Genomic DNA, 23,819 nt, shown 5'->3' with positions numbered 1-23,819 from the left:
TAGCCGGGCTCAGAGAGTTGTGGTGAATGGAGTCAAATCTGGTTGGAGGCCGGTCACTAGTGGTGTCCCCCAGGGCTCGGTACTGGGGCCGGTCCTCTTTAATATCTTTATCGATGATCTGGATGAGGGCGTGCAGTGCACCCTCAGTAAGTTTGCAGATGACACCAAGCTAAGTGCGTGTGTCGATCTGCTCGAGGGCAGGAAGGCTCTGCAGGAGGATCTGGATAGGCTGGAGCGATGGGCTGAGGTCAACTGTATGAAGTTCAACAAGGCCAAGTGCCGGGTCCTGCACCTGGGGCGCAACAACCCCAAGCAGAGCTACAGGCTGGGAGATGAGTGGCTGGAAAGCTGCCTGGCCGAGAGGGACCTGGGAGTATTGGTTGATAGTCGGCTGAATATGAGCCAGCAGTGTGCCCAGGTGGCCAAGAAGGCCAACAGCATCCTGGCCTGCATAAGAAGCAGTGTGGCCAGCAGGTCTAGGGAAGTGATTGTGCCCCTGTACTCGGCTCTGGTGAGGCCGCACCTCGAGTACTGTGTTCAGTTCTGGGCCCCTCGCTACAGGAAGGACATGGACGTGCTCGAGCGAGTCCAGAGAAGGGCGACCAAGCTGGTGAGGGGTCTGGAGAACAAGTCTTACGAGGAGCGGCTGAGGGAGCTGGGCTTGTTCAGCCTGGAGAAGAGGAGGCTCAGGGGCGACCTTATCGCTCTCTACAGTTACCTTAAAGGAGGCTGTAAAGAGGTGGGGGTTGGTCTGTTCTCCTACGTGCCTGGTGACAGGACGAGGGGGAATGGGCGAAAGTGGCGACAGGGGAGATTTAGGTTGGATGTTAGGAAGTAATTCTTTACCGAAAGGGTTATTAAGCATTGGAATGGGCTGCCCAGGGAGGTGGTGGAGTCACCATCCCTGGAGGTCTTTAAAAGACGTTTAGATGTAGAGCTTAGCGATATGTTTTAGTGGAGTACTTAGTGTTAGGTCGGAGGTTGGACTCGATGATCTTGAGGTCTCTTCCAACCTAGAAATCTGTGTGTCTGTGTGTGTATTGGGGGGTGGGGAAGAATCATATACATAAAATACCTTCTTTAAAACAATTTAAATAATTAATTTATTAATTTATTTTTTTAAATGAAATATTTCACTTTCTTGACATTTGTACTATTGAAATAGCACAAGATAATCCCCTTAGTTATATTAGCCAGGTTCAGAGTTAATGCGAATCTAGAAGCAGCACTATATTGTATTACCTGGATGTTATAAGATATAACATGCCAAAATGATGACATTGAAACATTATGTTTTTTACATGTGGCAATTTTTGTATATTTTCTTACTGCCTAGAGAAGTTACCAGGAAATGTTTTTGTTTTATCTAATCACATTTTTCAAAAACATTTTTTTTCCTGTGTTCCAACAGAAGTAAATTAAAATCTTTCTACTTCATTATTGGGTCATACCTAACTCTTGGGCATCAAAATGTTTTCTGTTGAAGGGAAATTGAGCAAAATAATTATAGTGTACTAAGTCATTCAGGGCCCAGTGGTTTGTCTGTAGTAAGAGTTCTGTATAACATCAATAGCAAAGTAGACTGCAGCTCATGAAATATAACAAGAAGCCGAATAATGGGCAATTTACTTGCTGGATATTGGGTATTATTTACCAAAAATTATATATCACTACATGTAAAATATAGGAGTATTTAAGAGTTTTTTTTTTTTTAACTTAATCTTTTGAATAGTCTTAATTAAGGGATTCTTCAAAATATGAATAAACCACTTGCAACTATGTGCTAAGTTAATAGTTTTGATTTTATATTAACTTTTTTTTTTTTTTTTCTAAGAGTACTATTGCATTATTCAGTGCAGAGACATTGTCTGAGTAGCCAGGGATCAGGTTAGGTCTGAGTAGCCAGGGATCAGGTTAGGAAAGCCAAAGCCCTTTTAGAATTAAATTTGGCCAGGTACGTAAAGGGCCACAAGAAAGGCTTTTATAGGTGCACTGATGATAATAGAAAGACTAGGGAAATTGTGTGCCCTCTCCAGAAGGAAATGGGAGACCAGGATACAGAGAAAGCTGAGGTATTAAATGATATTTTTGCCTAAGTATTCACCAGCGAGAGCTCTAGCCACATTGCCCAGGCCCCAGAAGTCAAAGGCAAGGACTAGGAGAAGGATGAACTGCCCAGTGTAGAAGATCAGGTTTGAGACCAGCTAAGGAACCTGAAGGTGCACAAGTCATAGAATCATAGAATAGCTTGGTTTAGAAGGGACCTTAAAGATCATCTAGTTCCAATCTCCCTGCCACAGGCAGGGATACCACCCACTAAATCAGGTTGGCCAAGTCCCCATCCAGCCTGGCCTTGAACACCTCCAGCGATGGGGCATTGACAACTTCTCTGGGCAACCTCTTCCAGTGCCTCACGTGACCTGACGATATACATCCTCAGGACTTGGGGGACCCAGTGGATAAACTTGCTAAGCCACTGCCCATCATATTTGAGAAGCTGTGGCAGTCTGGTGAGGTTCTTGATGACTGGAAGAGGGGAAACATAACCCCTATTTTTAAAAAGGAAAAAAAAGGAAGAGACCTGGGGAACTACAGGCCAGTCCATCTCACCTCTTACCTGGCAAGATCATGGAGCAGATCCTCCTGGAAACTATGCTAAGACATGGAAAATAAAGAGGTGATTGGTGACAGCCAGCATGGCTTCACTAAGGGCAAATTGTGCCTGACAAACTGGTGGATAGGAGAAGAGCAACTGACATCATCTACCTAGAACTGTGCAAAGCATTTGACACTACCCCCAGGATATTCTTGTCTCTAAATTGGAGAGACATGGATTTGACAGATGGACTACTCAGTGGGTAAGGAATTGCCTGGATGGTAATACTCAAAGAGTTGCAGTCAATGGCTCAATGTCCAGGTGGAGATCAGTAACGAGTGGTGTTCCTCAGGGGTCAGTACTGGGACCAGCACTGTTTAACGTCTCTGTTGGTGGCATGGGTAGTGGGATCGAGTGCACCCTCAGCAAGTTTACTGATGACACCAAACTCTGTGGTGTGGCCAACACTCTGAAGAGAAGGGATATCATCCAGAGAGACCTGGACAGGCTTGAGAGGTGGCCCTGTGAGAATCTCATTGAGGTTCAACAAGGCCAAGTGCAAAATCCTGCACCTGGGTTGGAGCAATCCCAAGCACAAATACAGCATGGTCAGAGAATGGATTGAGAGCAGCCCTGAGGAAGAAGACCTGGGGGTGCTGATTGATGAAAAGCTCAACATGAGCCAGCAACATACACTTGCAGCCCAGAAAGCCACCCATATCCTTGTCTGTATCAAAAGCAGTGTGGCCAGCAGGGTGAGGGAGGTGATTCTCTCCTACTCTTCTCTTGTGAGACCCCACCTGGAGCACTGCTTACAGCTCTGAGGCACCCAGCACAAGGACACTGAAGGATTAAAATGAGTCCAGAGGAGGGCCATGAAGATGATCAGAGAGCTGGAGCACCTCTCCTGTGAAGACAGGCTTAAGGAGATGGGATTGTTCAGCCTGGAGAAGAGAAGGCTCTGGGCAGACCTTATAGTGGCTTTCGGAAAAGCTGCGAAAGCTGGGGAAGGACCCTTTGTCAGGGAGTGTACCGATAGGACATGGATTAATGGTTTTACACTAAAAAAGGAGAGATTTATATTAGTTTTAAGGAAGAAATTCTTCACTCAGAGGGTGGTGAGGCACTGGAACAGGTTTCCCAGAGAAGTTGTGCATGCCTCAACCCTCAAAGTGTTTAAGGCCAAGATGGATGGGGCTTTGAACAACCTGGTCTAGTGGAAGGTGTTTATGCCTGCGGCTGGGGAGTTGGAATTAGGTTATCTTTAAGGTCCCTTCCAAACCAAACCATTCTATGATTCTGTAATTCCCATGTTTTAAAGCAAGTACTAAAATGTTTTTTCAAATCACTTTAAGAAATGAGTATGAAGCTGAGCTTTGGGTTTGAACCAAATGGCCAGAATTAAATTTCCATTATTCCTTGTGTTCTTCAATTTCAAAGACATAAAAAACAAAATGAACTGATCTTTTCCTGTTAAGATTGGTGGGGGAATGGTACAAAAATCTACCTTCAAAAGCTCTGATTGAATCGAGTCTTTCCCCTCAGCAAATAAAGTAGAAATTCTCAGATTAAATGATGTGGTACATATGCCAGGAAGCCTCAAAAATAAATTGATGATGCACTATTTCAGTTATTATTCTTCTATAGCGTTTTTTTTTTTTTTTTTTCCAAGCATTGAGGAATGCAGTGTGCACTGTGATTTAGAGTGATTTATGAGTTTTTGAAATCTGTATCACAACTACTATGGAGGAGAAAATCTTCTTGTAGTAACACAGTAATCTGAAGAATTGATTGAAGTATTAAAATTATGTCTCTTGGGTTCTTTATTAGTTCTGTGTTTTCCTACTACTTACTGGACTACCAGGAGAGCAATTGCAGTATGTGACATGCTTCTATGTTGTTGATATCTTCCTCTTGTGAGAGGGCAGGTTTGTCCCTTAATGAGACAATTGTGCTGTGGTTTAATCTGTGTGCAGGCCTACTGGCTTGCCAGAAACAGTGCAAATCAGCAATTTGATTGCCTGGCAACTGCATTCTTCATTATCAGCACAAAACTTTTTAACCCTTTTTCAGCTATTGCTTTCTTGCAAATAAATATTTCCATTCATATGTCACTGATATCAACAACCTTGCTTTTGTCAGAGGCTGAGGAGTCCTTAGACAAAAGAGAAAGACTTGGGTCTTCTCTGAAGAAGGTAAAAAACTGACAGAAGTTCCTGGCCGAGGTAAGCTGGGATATCTAGTAAATATGTTGCTCATCTACAAGAAGGGCTGGAAGGAGGACCTGGGGAACAACATACCTTTCAGTCTGGCCTTGGAAGGTCATGTAGCAGATCATCTTGCATGCCATCAGGTAGCACATACAAGACAACCAGGTGATCAGGCCCAGTCAGCATGAATTTAGGTAAGGCAGGCTCTGCTAGATCTCCTTCTATGACAAGGTGACCTGTTTAATGGATGAGGGAAAGGCTGTGGAGGTGGTCTACTAGACATTAATAAAGCTTTCAACCCTGTTACCTACAGCATTTCTCTAGAGAAGCTGGCTGCTTATGTCTTGGATGGGTGTATGCTTCACTGGATAAAAAACTGGCTGGGAAGCTGGGCCAAAGAGTTTTGGTGAATGGAATGCAATCCACTTGGAGGCCAGTCACAAGTTGTGTCCTCAGGACTCAGTATTGAAGACAGTTCTCTTCAAAATCTTTATCAGTGATCTAGATAAGGGGATTGAGGGCACCCTCAGTAAGTTTGCAGACAACACCAAGTTAGGTGTGATTGTTGATCTGCTTGAGGGTAGCAGGGCTCTGCAGAGGGATCTGCATAGGATGGATCGATGGGCCAAGGCCAACTGTATGAGATTCTACAAGGCTAAGTGTCAGGTCCTGCACTTGGGGCACAACAGCTCCATGCAACACTACAGGCTGGGAGAAGAGTGGATGGAAAATTGCCCAGCAGAAAGGGACCTGGGGGTATTACCAACAGCTGGCTGAACATGAGCCAGCAGTGTGCTCAGGTGGCCAAGATGCCAACAGCATTCTGGCTTCTATCAGAAATAGTGTGGCCAGCAGGACTAGGGAAGAGACTGTCACCCTGTACTTGGTTCTGGTGAGGGCACACCTTGAGTACTGCATTCAGTTTTGGGTCCCTCACCACCAGAAGGATGTGGAGGTGCTGGAGCATGTCCAAAGAAGGGAAACAAAGCTGGTGAGGGGTCTAGAAAATGAGCCTGATGAGGGGCAGCTGTGGGAACTAGGTTTATTTAGCCTAGAGAAAAGGAGGTTCAGGGGAAACCTTATCATGCTCTACAGTTACCTTAAAGGAGGCTATAGGGAGCTGAGTTTCTTCTCCCAAGCAACAAGAGATAGGGCAAGACGAAATGGCCTCAAGTTGCACCAGGAGAGGTTTAGGATGGATATTAGGAAAAAAATTCTTCACTGAAAGGGTTGTGAAGTATTGGAACAAGCTACTCAGGGAAGCAGTTGATTCACCATCCCTGGTGGTATTCAAAAGATGTGTATATGTGTTGCTTAGGGACCTGGTTTACTGGTAGAGTTTGCAGTGCTAGGTTAAAGGTTTGACTTTAGAGGTCTTAGAGGTCTTTTCCAACCAAAATGATTCTATGATTCTTTGATCTGAGTAGCCCACAGAAGTTAGACAAAGCAAACTTTGCAGGAAAAGCTCCATAGTTCTGGGGCATCACTGTTTTAGGTCAGTGTGTAGTCATTTTTGTTAGGTCATTGTATAGAACGAACTATGTTAAATAATGGCCTTACTTTTTTCAGTTCCACTGCACACTCCAGTATCCTCTGACATATAAAAAGATCTTTTGTCAAGAGAAGGAAGACATTCCTCACAGACTCGAAACTGACATAGCTGGCTGGCTTGGTATCTGAAGAAGACAATGGAAAAAAAGGCTACATTGTCTGCTTTGAGGTAAGACATACCATTTTGGGGAGTAACAAGATTTGAATATCAAGTGCCAGTTGGACAGATGTGAAGTACATTCTTGCAGATGTTGCAGTAATACTCTGCAGCCCTAGTAAAGAACCAGGACAGTATCCTCGTACATGAGGTAAATAGGTTGGGGGTGTGGAAAATGACAAGAGGTGTGATTCTGGCGTGATACTGGCAACAGGCAGACCTATGATGTTGGATGTGGTGTGGGAAAGGAACTCATACTGCAGGAGAGTTCATACTGTGAACCACTGCTTTTGGTCTTATGACTTTAGCAAATTCAGAATTACTCAAATGTGCCTGTATACCCTGTAAAAAAAATGCATACACTTAGTCTATAGTAAGTACCGCTGAACTGTTGTCAGGATGCACTACGGTTGTGTTCAAATTGTTTGTATCAAGCACAAGTGCAGAAAATGTGACATTCAGAAAACAACCTCAGTTTTTCATGGTTTGTGTGACCACAGGCTCAGCTGCAATAAAACACATGAATATCACATTTTAGACATTGGAATGGGTTGCTCAGGGAGATGATGGAGTCATTGTCCCTGGGGGTGTTTAAGGAAAGGTTAGACACGGTGCTTAGGGATATGGTTTAGTGGGTGATATTGGTGGTCGGGGGATGTGTTGACCAGATGACCTTGGAGGTCTTTTCCAGCCTTAATGATTGTATGGTTATGTGTCTCAATCCAAGAGCAACCGCAGTAGAAGCCTGGCTCCATCAACATGTTGACATGCTTGGGACGACAGACTTCAACAGCAGCAATATCAACATCGTGTCCAGGTGCCCACAGCTTCTTGCCAGTGTCATTCCTTCAGCATGAATTTAGACCTTTCTGTGGTACGCTGACCCTGAACCAACCCCGCGTTTCCAGGTGGACTGAACTTGGTGGGAGTCATGCACATTCTTTCTGGACCACGACTAGCTGTGCTGGTCTCTTCAGCCTAAAACTGCTCCCAGAGCCCAGTCAGGGCATGAGACAGGGCAGGCCTGGTCCTCCCTGCTGTCAGCCCCATGATCCCGCCGGACTCCCGGCAGGGAGCCGAATCCGAGGGACCAACGGCGGTAACCGACATCTTGGGGCAGAACGGCCCCGCGGCGGCCACCCGCACGGCGCCCGCCACCCTCCCCACAGCCGCGGCCCTCGCTCGGCCACCACCGCCTTGCGCAGGCACCGTCCCCGCGGGCTGCCGCCGCCGGGGGTGGAGAGGCGTCAGAGACAGCAGCTTCCCGCCTTATGCAAGCTGCTCAGGGAGCGGCCGCCCCCGCCTCGCCGGCAGCGCAGCGCGGCCCCGGCAGCCCCGAGCTGGGGGCGGGGGGGCCGGAGGGGGCCGTTCTCTCCCCTGCCCAGCCCTGCCTGCCCTCGCCTCACCCAGCGGGGCGTGCCGTTCCGCAGGTGCGGGGCTGGTCGCGGCGGGCGGGTGGCGGAGAGCGCGGCCGAGCTGGGGCTGAGGCGGGCGGCTTGTGGCAGCCGGTGGCTGGCCGGGTCCCCCGCGCTGCTGTTGCCCGGTGGGGGTGTTGTTGGGGGCTGCAGGCGCCCCTCTCTGTAGGAGGAGAGTCAGGGGAAAGCCTCGACCCCTTCGGAGTCTCCTGTCAGGCTCCGCTCCCTGCCAGGCGGCTCCCTGCGTGCCGACTCCGTGCGTCGAGCCGTTGTGGGGAAATGCGTGTCTGGGACAGCCTTTCTCCATTCCCAATGCTGCCCTCCTGGGTTCCGGGCATTGCCGCTGGGATTGCCTCCTTGCACCTCATCCAGAAACTCCTCTTCCCCTACTTCTGGGCTGACCTGAGATACTTGCTGAAAGTACTGTTGTATGGGCTGAAAGTGGAGATTTACAGGCTGCGAGGGAAGATTGTCACCGTCCTGGACAAGTTTGTGAAGCTGGCTGAGGAGCATCCCCACAAGCCGTTCCTCATCTATGAAGGGAAGGTGCACACCTACCGGGATGTGGACAGGCGGAGTAACAGGGTAGCGCAGGTCTTCCTTCACCACGGTGCTCTGAAAAAGGGTGACACAGTGGCCTTGCTGATGGGCAACGAGCCCGACTTCATCCATGTGTGGTTTGGACTGGCCAAGCTGGGCTGCGTGGTGGCTTTCCTCAACTTCAATGTCCGCTCCAGATCTCTCCTGCACTGTCTCAGTAGCTGTGAGCCCAAGATACTGGTTGTGGCAGCAGGTAGAGTATACAGTTGCTTTGCACATCGAAAGCTTTAAATGTCACATCTCCCCTGTGTATGTGTCTTCAGCTCCTACACTGAAAACCAAATTTTCAGATGTTCACAGAAAGAAAGAGATCTAGGACTAGAAGGAACTTCAAGAGAGTATAAAGCTTAAGCTAGTTAGAGTCAAGTATCTCCATGCTTTGGGAACATTGTTTTAACCTGCTCTTAAAAGAATACATTGCAGGGAAGTTTGCAACATCTAAGTGTAGCCTGTCCAAGTGTTTAATTACTTCAAGAGTTGCCAAATGTGTGTCAGAAAAGGTTAAAATGAGCTATTAAGAATAATTTTCAATTCCTTTTTAAATAGTCAGTTTTTATCTTATCCAAGTCATGAACTTTCTTTTTCTGTTCCATAGTTGTAGTGATCAAATCCTCTATGATCTAGAAGGCCAAAGCTACACACTATACGTATTCTGCTGTACCACTATACACAGAGGTGTAATTGTTTTCCAGGGATTAAAATTGGGAGTTTTATTTTATAGATGCAGAAGATAGATTTGCAATAACCAACTTAGTGTTGGCATCAGACTGTAGAAGAAACTGCCGTGTTTGAATAGGTGATAACAATGTTTTATGTAAGTTTCCAATGTACTACGTTATTTATTACCTGCTTCAAAAGAATTTAAAATCTTTACATAGATATATTGTGCACTGTATATTGCAATTGAGCTTCAGTTATATAGATGTATAAACCAAAGCCAGAGATATAAAACCTAAACTTGGTCTGCTTAGCACCTCAGCATTTATGATCAACTACAAGTGAACCTACAATTGCTAAAAAGATCACACAGTACCTTGACTTTTTGGTTAGAGGAAGATATTTCAAAATGTGAGTGTTGTCCTCTCTCTCTAAAATCATTATTTCAAGTGTAGTATGCCTTATTTCTAGTTCACAGCTTCTTTTCCTGTCACAAAGTTTGTGGATTTTTGCATCAGTGACACCTAACTGGTGGAATTTCCTTCTGTCTGCTCTGTGCAGCTGCTGCAAAAAGTATGCTTTAACAATTTTGTTTAATATTTTTCCCTTGCATATTTTTCAATTAAGTTGTCTAATTCCAGTTGTTTATGCCATGGTGGTTTAAGAATAATAGAGTGTTTGGTAATTAAAATGAGCCAATTTAAATATAATCCCAAAGCAAGTGACGAAAATGTTTCTGAACTGGCAGTTTTTACTTTGCCTTCTTACTTAACTAAAAAAAAAAAAAAAAATCATTTAACACACCGTCTTTGAATATGTGCTTTTGAGTGCAGTTGAGGAATCAAATTAATGTTAAGGCAATTCTTGATCATCAACTGTGGTTGAAGAGAACTTTGGATCAAAACTTGTATATAGAGGTCATCTTTATTAAAATGAGAGGTTAAATAATGAATGAGAAAAGCATATGGAAATCAGGAACAGGATCCGTGTTGCTCCACTCTTAATCTAATATCAGCAGCTTCTAGTTGTAGTGACTGTGTTGAACTAACTTGATTTAAGAGTCTGGCCATCTCAGCTCACAGGGGAAAAGCTGCATGTGAACATGTAGTACCAACACGCTAGCCTCTGAGTTGGTCTTTTACGTGTTGGTGAACCTTATTCATGGGTTTCAGTCTGTGCATTAAGATCCTCAGTTCCTCGAACCTACAAGGCATCACAGTATTCTTCAGGATTTGGAGGCTCTATTTGTCCGTCTCTGTGAAAGAACTGGAAATTCTGTTTTGTCCTTTTTTGTTGGCCATGTCATATAATAAAAGAGCCTCTACAAAGGGGTCTGAGTTCCGCAGTGGAAGGCTCATGTGCTGTTTAGTGGCTGTGAGGACTAACTCACATCACTTGAAACAGAAGCACAGTATTATACATCTTTATTGCACATAACATTTCCCCCCAGTGTTTATAAAAATTGCAGGGCAGTATTTAACACTGAGGTTACACAGTCAATTAGATACATTATCAGAGGTGTATTAACATCTTTTCATCTGGTGTTTGTGTTTCAAGGGATTCTGCCTTAACTGTAGGCATGACCTGAGCTTTCCTTGTGTGTTTTGCTGTTGTAGCACTTTTTTCCACTAAATTGGACATTCTTTAGCAAAGAATATACACTAAAAACATTTAACCAGTGGCCCAATATCTATCATTGTCATAGTTAGGGTCATGTTTGGCAAATAAGGATTTATTTTATCTTATTATTAGACATTAGTTTATAAAGGTATTATTTCTGGATAGAGGAAATTCTGATTTTTAGCTGTATGCATGCTTTGCACCCTCCACAAACAAATCTAGGCTTGACTCAGCAGCTCCATTGAAACAGTTACAAAGCTACCTTTTCAAGACTTCAGATGACCTTTAATCTAGTTTGTATACTGCAGCGCACCAGAAATCGTCCCCTTACAATTTGGTCATTAACTGTCTGTGCTCAGCAAGACCGAATTTGCTCTTGAAATTCTTGTCTGTAATGGCACATTAAGTCTGGAACACGCATTTAAATCCACTTCAGATTTAATTTGTATTGAAGGGGACCTTCCACCTTCTGCTGATATCTGGAACAGTTCCCACAGATAATAGTTTATTGCTAAATCTTCTCTGTTCAGGATATGTTGGTGTCTCTGTGTGCATCAATTGCATTTGAATTCTTTTTTTAGTGCATCGTGTACTTTTTTCAAAAACGTTTTAGTTTTTTATGAATGTGATACCCCTATCCAAACAGGCTGGGTACTGCTTATGCTTGCATTTTCTTCCATACCTTCCATGCTTGCAAAATCTATCCCATTTTGTGAACTTTGTACTCTTCAGCTGTCTTTTTTGTCTGCATATTTTTCAGAGGATGTGATTTGGTAACACAGTTCAATTAGTATAGTATTGCCTTTCCTTCAGCACTTGCAGTCAGGTCTTGTTCAGTTCTGACAATTCTCTGATATTTTGAATGCTTTTTCTAACTGCAGATTGGAGTATTCTAGTAATACTTAAATTTTGGGATTTGGTGGTTTTGACTTAGGTATTCTACCACCTCTCTGCAACTGAAACTTTGATTCTTCAGCATCTGATATGTTATACAAGCTCCAGAATTTCTCCTTTTGTTGGTTTCTTGTATGAAATGGTTATCTCTAAAAGGCTGAATTTTTAATACGGTAACAATGTTCTTGTAGTTCATTTAGCATAATCTAGTATCTTGGTTCCTTCCTTCTCATTCAAACACTGGCTGTAAAAGAAAGAGAGATTCTCTGGTTTGCCAATATTTACACCCTGTTTTCCTTCCTAGAATTTTCACTTGTCTTTGTAGTAAATAATGAGTTTTTGCTTTAACTACTTTCACTTGTCTGCTGTGCTTTCAGAGCATTTCAGCTGCTTTGGGATTTTTAGCTTTTACTTTAATTTCTTGTGTAACACTCTCAGTATTCCATCCCCAGAAACTCTCTATCACCACTCCCATTCTGGGGAATGTTTGTTGTAAGAGATTCAAAAGTTGGAGTTTGAAACTGCCTTTTTAATAAAACAGTTTTCTAACGTGCAAGCAAATAAGGAACTTGTGAAGGAGAAAAAGGAAGCTGTATGCCTTCTCTCTGTAAAACTGCTAGTATTAGTTTAGCAGGAATCTGACCTGCGTATAAGGTGCTTATCTGTACTACATTTATTACCATATTCTGCTGCCCTTATTCCTTTAAAAAAATGCTGGGATAAACAGAGGAGTAAGATACTGTTCTGTGTTACCTTTTAAGGCCCTGTGGCCTTTCTAGGGACTATTTCTATTCATTAGAGGCTTACTTGACCAAGGAACTACATTTTAACCTTTAGGACAAAAGCTGTGCAGAAGTAATACATTCATAATCTAGTGACTCAGTAAAAAGGTACAAATGGAATTTGTTAGTGCGTTTATAGTGTGTTACAAACAGAAGAGTTCAGATCTTAGTAGGACATCCCTGGTTGCCATCATGACTTCTGATTCAAGGATTCAGCTGTGAAAGGATTGCATTAGTAAGCTCCAGGAGATTGGTTTACAACAGTCCTGATAGCAAAAGTTGTTCAGAGTACATTCAGAGTACATGTTGTGTGGATACGCATGGGCAGCCTGCTTTTGGTGACTGTGCTGAGGCAAAACCGTGACTGTTTTGGACCAAGATGACCTCTAACAGTTGTTCCTTTCCAACCTCATCCATTCTGTGATTCTGCCATTCTCACAGCTGTGCAAGGTATAGCCAGGGTTCTGTACTCTTTAGGCATCAGCAGTGCTTTCTACTGCTGGTGAGTGTAATCTGAACTTTTTGTCATTTGAGCTCAGAACCAGGGTTTATTGCTGACAGGTGTAAAGTTCAGACAGATGTGTGTGTACGTCCTGGAGGAAGGGATTTAGGAAAATATTCTTGGTATTTGTGAATTACGATCATGTGGTACATACAAATAGCAGCATCATCTCTCAGATGTTAGTCGTTGGGTAAAAAAGGAATAGATTTTGTCAAAACCTTCATTTTTCTTAAGTTTGGGAAACCTAAACATCCAGATAAAGGAAATCGTAGACCTGCAGAAGACACTCTTACCTACTTCATTTGACACTGTATGTTTGATCACTTGTTTTCTTTCAGTCTGTGTCTCTAAGACAGTGTTTGATGAGAAAACAGTGCCCACTGTGATTCCCAAGCTGGTTTCTGCTGTACTGCTTTTACTGCCTTCGGTGACAGTTTGAGATTCCAGCACTGATGCTGATCCGCAACTGAAATGAGATTTCTGTTATTATTGCTTACTGAGAATAGACCCTGGGTGTAAGGAGTCATTTAGGGATTAGGCACAGGTAACTAATGTTTCTGATGCCAGGCAGTGTGGAAAACAGTTTGGACTTGCCATGGCTTATGGAGCATATCATCCAGGGTGCACATCAAATTTGTGTAAGAACCATTTCATACAGCTTGCTCTCTGAGTAACTTTTTTGTTCAGTCCAACTAGATCTCATAACCTGATTTATTCCATTCATCAGTATAGGACTTGTCTGTTTGCCAATAGGCCACATTGTTTCTATGCTAGAAATTAATATAACAAACCCTTTGTGCAACTTGAAGCCTAGGACAGTAGGTTAAAAACAAAACCTATTTTACTTGTTTTCTCAAAAGTTGTAACTTACTTGTGTATTCATGTGAATTTAATGTAACACAGATTCAAAAGCTTTCTTTTAAACAATAAGTTTCTATAAAAGCAAGAGGAAAAAATGTTTGGAGAAGCATATTAATTTTGACAAAATAATAGATTTTTTTTTCAGTGGAAGCCAAATAGTTAGCAAATGGGGAATAATCACATATAAAATATGTAAACAGTGCACACAGAACTTCTGACTACATTGCTAAACGTTAGATAAATATTCATGTCCTCCAAAACAAATAAACGAAAACCTGAGTATAATTTCATAGTTTAAAGAGTCAACAAGTACTTGAGAGAAACCACAAGTTTAAATAGCTAAATTGATTTACTATTATTGCTTTACTATATGGTTGAGTACACATACCAGGTACCTCTAAAAATAATTGAACTATAGTTCCTCCAAGAGGGCTATTTATTCCTGACACATGGACAAGATTATTTGTAAAGACTAATGAGCTCTACACAACATCTGGCACAGAAGTTTTTTGTTCACGGAACAAAACATTAGTTGACTATCATCAGAATTATTCTTTGGAAATATATTAGTACAACTGAGAGTTATCTGCAAGCACTCCATGCTCATGCCTGTTCCAGAAGTAATTTTAAGTTTCTGGCACTTTGAAAACAGCTGTTTTAAATTACTCTTTCTTCTTTGGGAAATGACTTATTGTTCTCTGCTATCTAGCTAGAAACTTCTTTCAAGATAACATATCATTACAAACTGTTCACATATTGTTCCGAGTACTAGATTCCTTAGCACAAAAGAAAAATCTATTGTATATTTTACTCACAGAATAAGTGTTCAACAGCAGTTAGAAAAAAAAAATAGTAAGGCCTTATACAACAAAAAAAAGCCTTAGGTTATATGAGTGTGTGTTTAGAGAAACAGTAAACAGTATGCATGCTTAATTTGAAGATTGATCTTAATTATTTACTGTAAAAATGTTTCAATCTACTAAAAGGGAGTTATGTCCTTTTGTCGTTCTTGAATCTTAGCTGATTATGCCTGTACAGTTGAAATCAGTAGTTGCTATTTTCCTTCCTTCAAAGAAGCAAATGAAAAGAGGAAAAAATGAAATAGAAGAGAGAAATCTTCTTTTTGATAAACTTGCAGTTCATGTTACTCAAACACTTAGAGAAGTGAGTGCACATCTTACCTAGCATTTTTGAATACTAAAGAAGTATGAAGAAATTCACAAATATTTCTGTTGTGCAGTTCTGAACAAAAATGCCTTCTGTAGAGAAAACAACAGCTGGCCAGTATTACACCTTCATCTTTATCACTTTAAAAAACACGGAAGACAAAACAATTTAAGACAATGCAAGGAGTAAGGAATCTAGCTCTGGAAAATAAGGAAATTCAGTAATGGCCTCTTTGGTATCTGCAGTACTTAAAAGGTGATATTATTGGTTTTTTTTTGTTTGGTTGGTTGGTTGGTTTTTTGTTTGTTTGTTTTCAGGCCTTTTGCAAGAGGATAGTTTGTAATTCAAAAATATGTAAACTTTCATTTACAATTACACTTCAGTTACACAGGAAAATTTTTCTTGATAACTTTCATTGCACATTTTTTCTCGACATTTGTACATCATGCTGATTATTTAGTAAGGTCTCTACACAGGACAGTCATCTGAGTCTGGCATGTAGGATTGCTGTAAGTTGGAGAAACCACAAAATCCTTGGCATTAATAATTAACAATCCTTAACAATCCTTAACATCTTTGCTGGCACTGTGGTTAGTGCCAATGCATCAACAAACAGTGGCAGAGGACGTGATATACTTTTACTATTTTTGAGAAGAGAAATTGAGCTCCAGCAACTTCAAACACACGTTTCTCTTGCTAGATTCTCAGCCTAACTTGTACCTACACAAACTACTAGTATATTTACAAGGCATTTAAGAGGAAGACAAAAATCACAATTGGAAGCTACTTAGTATGTAGTTATTCTGTCACGCTTGGTTTATTAACAGCTGTTTTTTATGAGAAATATTACTGTTGTATTTTAATACTTATGACTAGAAAAACATGCCCTAATTGTACAATGTGACAGCAAAGCAGAATTACTGATGAGTGAACCTGGATTTTCAGTGCATCAGGTTTCCTGCAGTTGACATTATTGTCCTTAACGTGACTTTATTTGTTCTATTGCTATGCGTAGTAAGTGAAAGGGGACTATACTCTGGTGATTCAAACAAGAGGCTATCTTTTAGATTTTCATAATTATTTAGGTCATTTCTTCCTGAAATCATTCTGCAGGGTAAGCAAGTTAGGACACCAAAATTTTTGTGTCACACTCCATCAGAATGTTTTCTAAACATTCACAAAATATACAGAACTTGTCCTCTGGCTTCAGGTTTGTAAGACATACATACAGTCAGAGACAGTAGGCTATATCTCTGTTATGGTAACAGATTAATATGTCATTCACTAAAACATATACAGCAGTCAGTCACTAGCAAAAATTTTTTTGAAGGATTAAAAATCTTGCATTAATATGGTGCAGAGTATATGCAAGTGAGTTCTATTAACAATACCCATATTTAGTATTTTCAAAATGAGCTTGGGGTTGACATTAGGAGTTCAAATGCTGGCTCTTGCAGAGCCTCATTATGAGGTTCTGGATGAGTCATTTCAACTTTGTTTGTTTATTCATTTATAAAAAATGAGATAATAACATACATTTATACCCACAGGGATATTTACAAGATTAATTGCTTAGGCTGAGATCCAGCAAAGCACTTAAGTGTAAACGTTTCTTTAAGTATATGAATGATTCTATTGAAAGCAATATGACTATTCCTATTCTTGAGAATTTTGCTGGATTAGTACTTTAATGCCTGTCCAGTATTCTGTGAAAGTGACAGATTGTAAAAATGCTTAAAAAGATAAATACCAAATTTATTACTTAGGAACTGGCCTATATTTATGTATTTTTTTCTTCTTTTTGTTTAACCTAGGTCTCTCTCTGTGTTTCTATTCTGCTTCAATGAACAAAATAGATCTTATTTGCACTACTTTTCTTCTTTTATAACAGTGAGTTTGTATTTATATTCAGGTAAAAGCTAATGGAATGAATTCCTTTTAGTGAATGAATGTTTGGTTATAAGAAAATAAAATTGTTTGATATTCCTAAAATCCCATTCAGATAAAAATGCTGGTATCTGAAACAATCACAGAAAGAGACACATGATTTTTCAGAAGTGTATGAATAAGCCACAGGTCTGTTTCATATTTCTATTCACTGAAATTCAGGTGTCCATACACATGATACAGGTGTACGGACACCTGAATCATATACTGGTATACATGACACATTTTTTTTTTTTTCAAGTCAGTCACTTCTGTGCTAATGAAAAAACACTGCTTGATGAACAATTGCTGTTGATGGCATCCAAGGAAACCTGAATTGTATTGCTGGCTGTGTATATATTTACCCTGCATCTTTAACAGATTTCTTCATATTTAATTTGAATTCATTCTGATTTTAGCAATAACAAAGGGTTACCCAAAATGCAGTGGGAATCAGGAACTAGTAATCAAGGCTCAGTGTTTTGCCTTGAGGACAAGATGACAATTATACCTTGTGGAGTCAGAGAGTCAGCAGTACTTTTACCACCTTATATCCAGTTTTCAACGAATATCCATTCCAGCTCATCATTATTTTACTGTATTATTTATTTACATTCATAGAGGTAAATCCAATTCCTCTTTCTATTATAGAAATTAAAATTTTTGGAAGAAACATGCCTTACTTGTGTTTAGTTTCGTGAAGATATAATGTAAGTAACATTATTTTGTGTTAATTTTTAAGATTTGCTTGGGACATTAGAAGAAATTCTTCCTAATCTGCAAAAGGACATTAGTGTTTGGATAATGACCAAAGACTCCACTTTTCCAAGTGTGCATACACTTTTAGACAAAATGGAGGCTGTTTCTGAAGACCCTGTTCCGGTTAATCGACGTTCTGCCAATAACCTCAAGTCATCTGTTTTATATATATTTACTTCAGGAACAACAGGTACTGGTCAGCTAAAGAGGCAATATTTTCCTAAAGCATTCATCTAGAAAGGTGATTTTCTGACACTCTAGTCTGTTTGTTAATCTTTTCATAATTGAATATCATATTTCATATCATTTTGGTAGGAGATAAGCACACTTCTTATAGTTGACTGTTTATATTCAATATTTTATGTGCTTTTTTTTTTTTTCTTATTTGTCAGGTTGTACAAATACTATGAGATGAGCTTTACCACCTCTTACTGCTTAACTGTTGAGGTGTTTATAAAATGTTTTGCTTATTCTATGGGTTTACAACAGTAATAAGTGCTGTTTTGTGATCACATGCCACAGTACAGCTAACATAGCTAACATTTTAACCAGAACTTTAAAAAACAATCTTAAAACTAGCGAATTGACATTTACTTTTTCTTCATTGAATTAAGTTCTATGCAGGTCACTGTAGTGACAGAAAATAGTATTAAGTTACTAGCCTTTAAGTTTAGAAGCAGATGGTACCAGTCCTCTAGCAGCTAAGGAGCTAAGACTTAAAAAAAAAAAAAAAAAAAAAAAAAAGATCAGTGACATGAAAAGCAGCATGATGTTGTTAAGATAAGCAGATTGGCTTTCTTGTTCAGCTGAACACTACAGTTTTAGCCACAGGAAGGATTAAAATGAAGATTCATGTTATGGCTTTTTTCCTCAATATAAATAATTATTAAAATTATTTGCTTCTAATTCTTGGGGAAAATTTAGAAACTAAAAGTTATAATCTAGAATAATATATATATATATACACACACACACACACACACGTATATATAAAGCTAATAATATTGTCCAGATGTCAGGAGTGTTTGAAATACTACTAATATAACTGAATGCTTATATATATTGCATTTGTTTACACCTCTTTTTTTTTTATACTATGTAATTAGAAGAATAAGATTCACTCAGCTTGAGAAGTGTGGGATGACTAGTTCTAGTCTAACATAATTCAGCATTTTCACATTTTTGACAATGCAAGAGCATAGTGTTTAGTATAAAATTAATGGTGGATAAACTTATTTGAAAGAAAGTATTACCTTGCATGGTCTGTAGTCAGCTCTTTGTGTTGAAACCCCCTAGGGAAAATATAGGGCAGAAGAAAAAAACTGAAAACTCTCCAGCATCACAAAATCATAGAATAGCTGAAGTTGGAAGAGATCTTTGGAGGTTCGAACTTCCTGCTCTCCCCTGCTCAAGCAGGGACACCCAGAGCAGGTTGTCCAGGACCATGTCCAGGCAGCTTTTGAAGATCTCCAAGGAGGGAGACACCAGAGCTGCTCTGAGCAACCAGTTCCAGTGGAATTCCTTTTTGCTATAAGTTGTTCATTGACAACATAGGCTTAATGCATTTTTTCTTCAGTGTTTCTCTTCAGCATGAGTTTTGGAATTGGTTTGAAGTGTAGCTAGAATCTCCAGAGATTACACTTCCAGTTAACAGCTTCAGTTAATCCTCAGAGTAACAGTAGCTTTATTAGAATAGGCGACAAAACTTCCTGCTCCATTATACTTTTTGAAATTTTAATAGTTCTTACTGTTCATCAACAGGACTAAATCTGAAGCTTTTGAATGAATTTAAGAGCACATATCAAACAAGATCACATTAAAATACACACTCAAAATAGTAAGTACCAGAGTAGAAGCCCAATGAACTTCTGTGTGGGTCTTCGTGTTCCTGAACAGAAATTCTGTGCTGAACCTGAAGAATCTCATAAAAAGAATATAACTTGAATGAAGTCTTAACATCTTTTGCTGGATTGTGTTAAATTCTACATAGTCTTCATAGTGTTCTAAAAGACTAGATAGACTTAGATGAACATGTTTTTAGATAAGCATCCACTGCTTGGTCTGCCTGGTACAAATCCTGTACTTAGCTCTTAACTATGTTGCAGTCACTTTGGGTCCTGCTTGAATGATGTTGCTATATGTTAAAAGAAGCACATATGGATAATGAATGTTTTTAACCCTTTTTTGTTTCTGTGTAATTTGATAGTGTGTTAGCTGTGGAGTTTCTTCATGTTTCTTCCTATTTGAACAGATTTACATCAGAATAAATAACTAACACATGAGATTACAAATTGGCTCTTGCATGTCTATGTGTACAGAAACAAACATACAATACTGTATTAAATATCCAGTTGTCTATTTAACTAAATAGTTGTCTGAAAAAAATTGTCTATATTTGGTATTGATTATGTTACAATTATAGAGACTATGGCGGGGAAAAAAAAAAGGCTTCTCATGAAGGGGGACTTTATGCAAATTTTTTGTTTTCATTACAGGTCTTCCAAAGGCTGCAGTCATCAGTCACATGCAGGTTCTTAAAGGAGCTGCTGGACTGTGGGCTTTTGGTGCTACTGCAGAAGACATCATTTATATCACCCTGCCTCTTTATCACAGTGCAGCATCTCTCCTTGGCATTGGTGGATGCATTGAATTAGGTAGGACTCATTTCATTTAATTGTATTTTTAAGAGAGTATTAATTATTATAAAAATGTATTAAAACACATTTAGGCTCTCTGCCATTAGGGAAACTGCAAATTGACGAATATTCTTTTCTGAATAGCTTTATGTTTCTGAATTTTGGGGGATGTGGAAGAGTGTTGTAATAGCAAAGGATCTCTTTTACTTTCTTTTTTTACTGTCTTTGTGGTATTGGAGAAGAATTATTACACTTACTTGTGTAAAAGTTGTCCTTACTTTTTTATTTGGGTAAAAAGGAACTTAGGGATGCATATTTTGACAGTGTGTATAGCACGTTATTGTGTGTACAGACTAAGTATCGTACTCTGGTATAGAATTAAATGTATTTTGGTGAACTTAAAAAGACTGCTAAATACCAATACAGCTAGCTAAGCCGCCACATAGAGAAATGCTTCGTTTCCTATTTTACTGTTTCCATAAAGGGGCAACCTGTGTCTTAAGAAAGAAGTTCTCAGCTAGTCAGTTCTGGAATGACTGCAAAAAGTACGATGTCACTGTCATCCAGTACATTGGAGAACTTTGCCGTTACCTTTGCAGCCAACCAGTGGTAAGTAGAACCAAGATGATGGCTATCTGTAAGTTACTTGTACGTTTGTTGTTCTTACTGTGGTTATGTTAAGAGGGAAGTACTGTATTGTACTATACCGAGCCTGTTTCTCTGCCCTTCATCTTATGTGAGGTTCCTCAAGTATTTGGTGGTCTGTAGACTGAAAAAAAAAAAAAAAAATGAATTGTAAAAAAAAAAAAATTGTAAAAAAATAAAGTAAGTTGTAAAAAATTAAAGTATTAAGAGAAAAGATTCAGATATCAAGTGAATCAAAGTCATTTGGTAAAGAAATATTGTTAAAGTTTCACTAACTAATGTCAGAAAACCATTATTACTGTTAAATGCCCTTTTAGAACTTTCAAAACTTTGTTTCTTGGAATATAAGTGTATGAGAAGTCTACGGTTTTGTAGGTCATGTTTTAACACTGCTTTGACTTGTGGGATTTGCTTATATTTAGACCATATGGACCATATTTTATAATTTTTAAGTGGTTTGGTTAGGAAAGATGCCTTTGTTCCAGTTAGAAAGCTATTCCAGACAACAAAGCAAGTTTTGTTAAAATGACATTCTTCCCTGAAACTGTGTAAGCCCTAACTTGAGCATACTTCTTTTCCCTTGGCAGTCAGCAGTGTGATGTTCTGTCTACAGGGTATCAAATACTAAGTGTGCTGAACCTGTTATAAAAACCACGTACAGCTGACTCAGATTAATCGAATTAACTCTTGGTCTGGTTTTTTCTGTGGTATGTTCCTAGAGCTACCCATTGGTTAAGAAAATCCAAAATATTTAGGTTAAATTAAATGCCTAAAATTTGTTGGAATTAATTCAAAATGTAATATAGAATAATATAGACAGAATGGATCAAGCATATAACCTGTTGCATAGCAAGCCCAATTGACTTTCTGTCTTCAACTGTTTGTGCTCAATGTGTCAAAATGAATATGAAACAAGCATTCATAGTCCTGTATAAACTAAAATTCATCTTGCTAATGCTGGTAACTGTTCCGTCCATTTATAAGCTGCAGGTTATCCTATTGTGATTCAATAATACATGTTAAATCTTTCATAGTAGATTACCTTACCAGTAAAACATGTTAATAAATGTTTTTAAACAGTAAATTATGATCATAAACAGCTTTTATTTTGAATAATACATAAAAATAAATAACTGCTGGAGAGTACCTATATTGTATTAAGCATAAAGAGTAATATCTTCTTTTAATTTAACAAAATGATTAGGAGAGTGCAAAGAAGATGATGGATTTTTTTTTTCCTCCTGAAAATTTTCAGGAGTATATTTAACTAATGTAGAGTTAGGCTCATATGTCCTACATCCTTATCCATGCATGCCTCAGCAAAGAAAATATAATTGTATTAAAGAGGGCACAGCTGAGGTCCCAGTAATCACCAGTGGCTGTGGACAGAGGAAAGTTAAAGACTACGAAGAAAATCAGAACATTTGGAAGGCCCAGCTTTTTAAATAGGATTTTTTTCTTTGTTGTAGGCCAACGTGATTTCCCCAAAGACATCCCCCTTCTCTTTAACACTTTCTAACTTTTGCTGTGTTTGCAGACTCAGATATTAATTGTTCCTCTTTTCTGTCCTTTAGAAACTGTTCTCCGTACAGTTGAGCACGGCATTTTGTGTTATTAATTTTATCCAGTTCAGTGTCTTAGAGCAACAATGATAGATTAATGTACTTCATTGCTAAACAAAGTCGGTGCTCGAGCGAGTCCAGAGAAAGGGCAACGAAGCTGGTGAGGGGTCTGGAGAACAAGTTTTACGAGGGGCGGCTGAGGGAGCTGGGATTGCTCAGCCTGGAAAAGAGGAGGCTCAGGGGCGACCTTATCACACTCTACAGGTACCTTGAAGGAGGCTGTAGCAAGGTGGGGGTTGGTCTATTCTCCCACGTGCCTGGTGACAGGACGAGGGGGAATGGGCTAAAGTTGTGCCAGGGGAGGGTTAGGTTGGATGTTAGGAAGAACTTCATTACTGAAAGGGTTGTTAGGCATTGGAATAGGCTGCCCAGGGAAGTGGTTGTGTCACCATCCCTGGAGGTCTTTAAAAGACGTTTAGATGTAGAGCTTAGTGATATGGTTTAGCAGAGGACTTGTTAGTGTTATGTCAGAGGTTGGACTCGGTGATCTTGGAGGTCTCTTCCAACCTAGATGATTCTGTGATTCTGTAAATCCTTCCAAAACCATCAGTAAGTTAAAGGAGTTTTGCAAATAAAGACACTTATACCATCATTAAATAGTCATTCTATTTGTTAATTTGTGTGAGTACTTTCCAAGAGCTGGCATATCTAAACTCTTTGATCTGTGAGGCTACTTTTTGTTTTTCTTCTCTGACTAAAGAGAAATCTAATAGTCCTTCTCAAGGAAAAAAAATATATATATATATAGATATATAAAATAAATGAATTTGATATCTAGTTAGATTGTATTTGAACAGTAACTATTTCTCATGTTTGAACTGGAAGGGAAACATGTTCACACATTTAAGTGGAAGGATTCTAAGTATGTTGTGCAATCCATCATTATTTTTCAAGCTAGTGAAATAATTTGCCAAGTAACTATCTCTCATTAAGTTTCATCAGCTTAAAAGTGGTATATATACTGGCAGCATGAAAAAGGTCTGGCTAATACAAGTTCTAAACTTCTGTGAAGTTACTATGTAGACAGTGTTCTCAAGGTTCAAATACTCTAAAGCCCTTATAATAAGCATATATTAAAACCATAACAATTCTACTAACTGCTTCTTTTTTTTCTTTAATACTAAATTTGAAATAAATGGTGTGTTTCTACAGTTGGAGGCCACAGTTCTCTGATGTTTCTTATTTCATAGATCTTGAAATGAACATTTGTCAAGTCTTT

The 23,819-nt window shown here is 39.6% G+C and overlaps 1 protein-coding gene across 4 annotated transcripts in view; it reads left to right on the top strand.

The window, feature by feature from the left end:
* Window positions 1-23,819, top strand: part of SLC27A6 (solute carrier family 27 member 6) — a 50,322-nt gene that overhangs the window by 2,205 nt on the left and 24,298 nt on the right. For 2 of the 4 annotated variants that reach the window (XR_013943919.1, XR_013943920.1), the window contains exons 1-4: window positions 7,264-8,722; window positions 17,681-17,887; window positions 20,193-20,351; window positions 20,818-20,942. Coding sequence is in view for 2 of the 4 variants with exons in the window: in XM_080575123.1 (XP_080431249.1) it covers window positions 7,786-8,722; window positions 17,681-17,887; window positions 20,193-20,351; window positions 20,818-20,942 (1,428 nt within the window). In the remaining 2 variants the exon portion in view is untranslated. Of the gene's footprint in view, window positions 1-4,738; window positions 4,822-6,375; window positions 6,527-7,241; window positions 8,723-17,680; window positions 17,888-20,192; window positions 20,352-20,817; window positions 20,943-23,819 lie in introns of those variants that run through there. The other 2 variants (XM_080575123.1, XM_080575124.1) reach the window with 2 other exon arrangements.

The sequence above is a fragment of the Anser brachyrhynchus genome (genome assembly GCF_964034855.1).
Source record: "Anser brachyrhynchus genome assembly, chromosome: Z".
NCBI classification, from domain to species: Eukaryota; Metazoa; Chordata; class Aves; order Anseriformes; family Anatidae; genus Anser; species Anser brachyrhynchus.
Note: the sequence above shows the minus strand (reverse complement) of the source record. Positions and strands in the feature narration are given on the sequence as shown.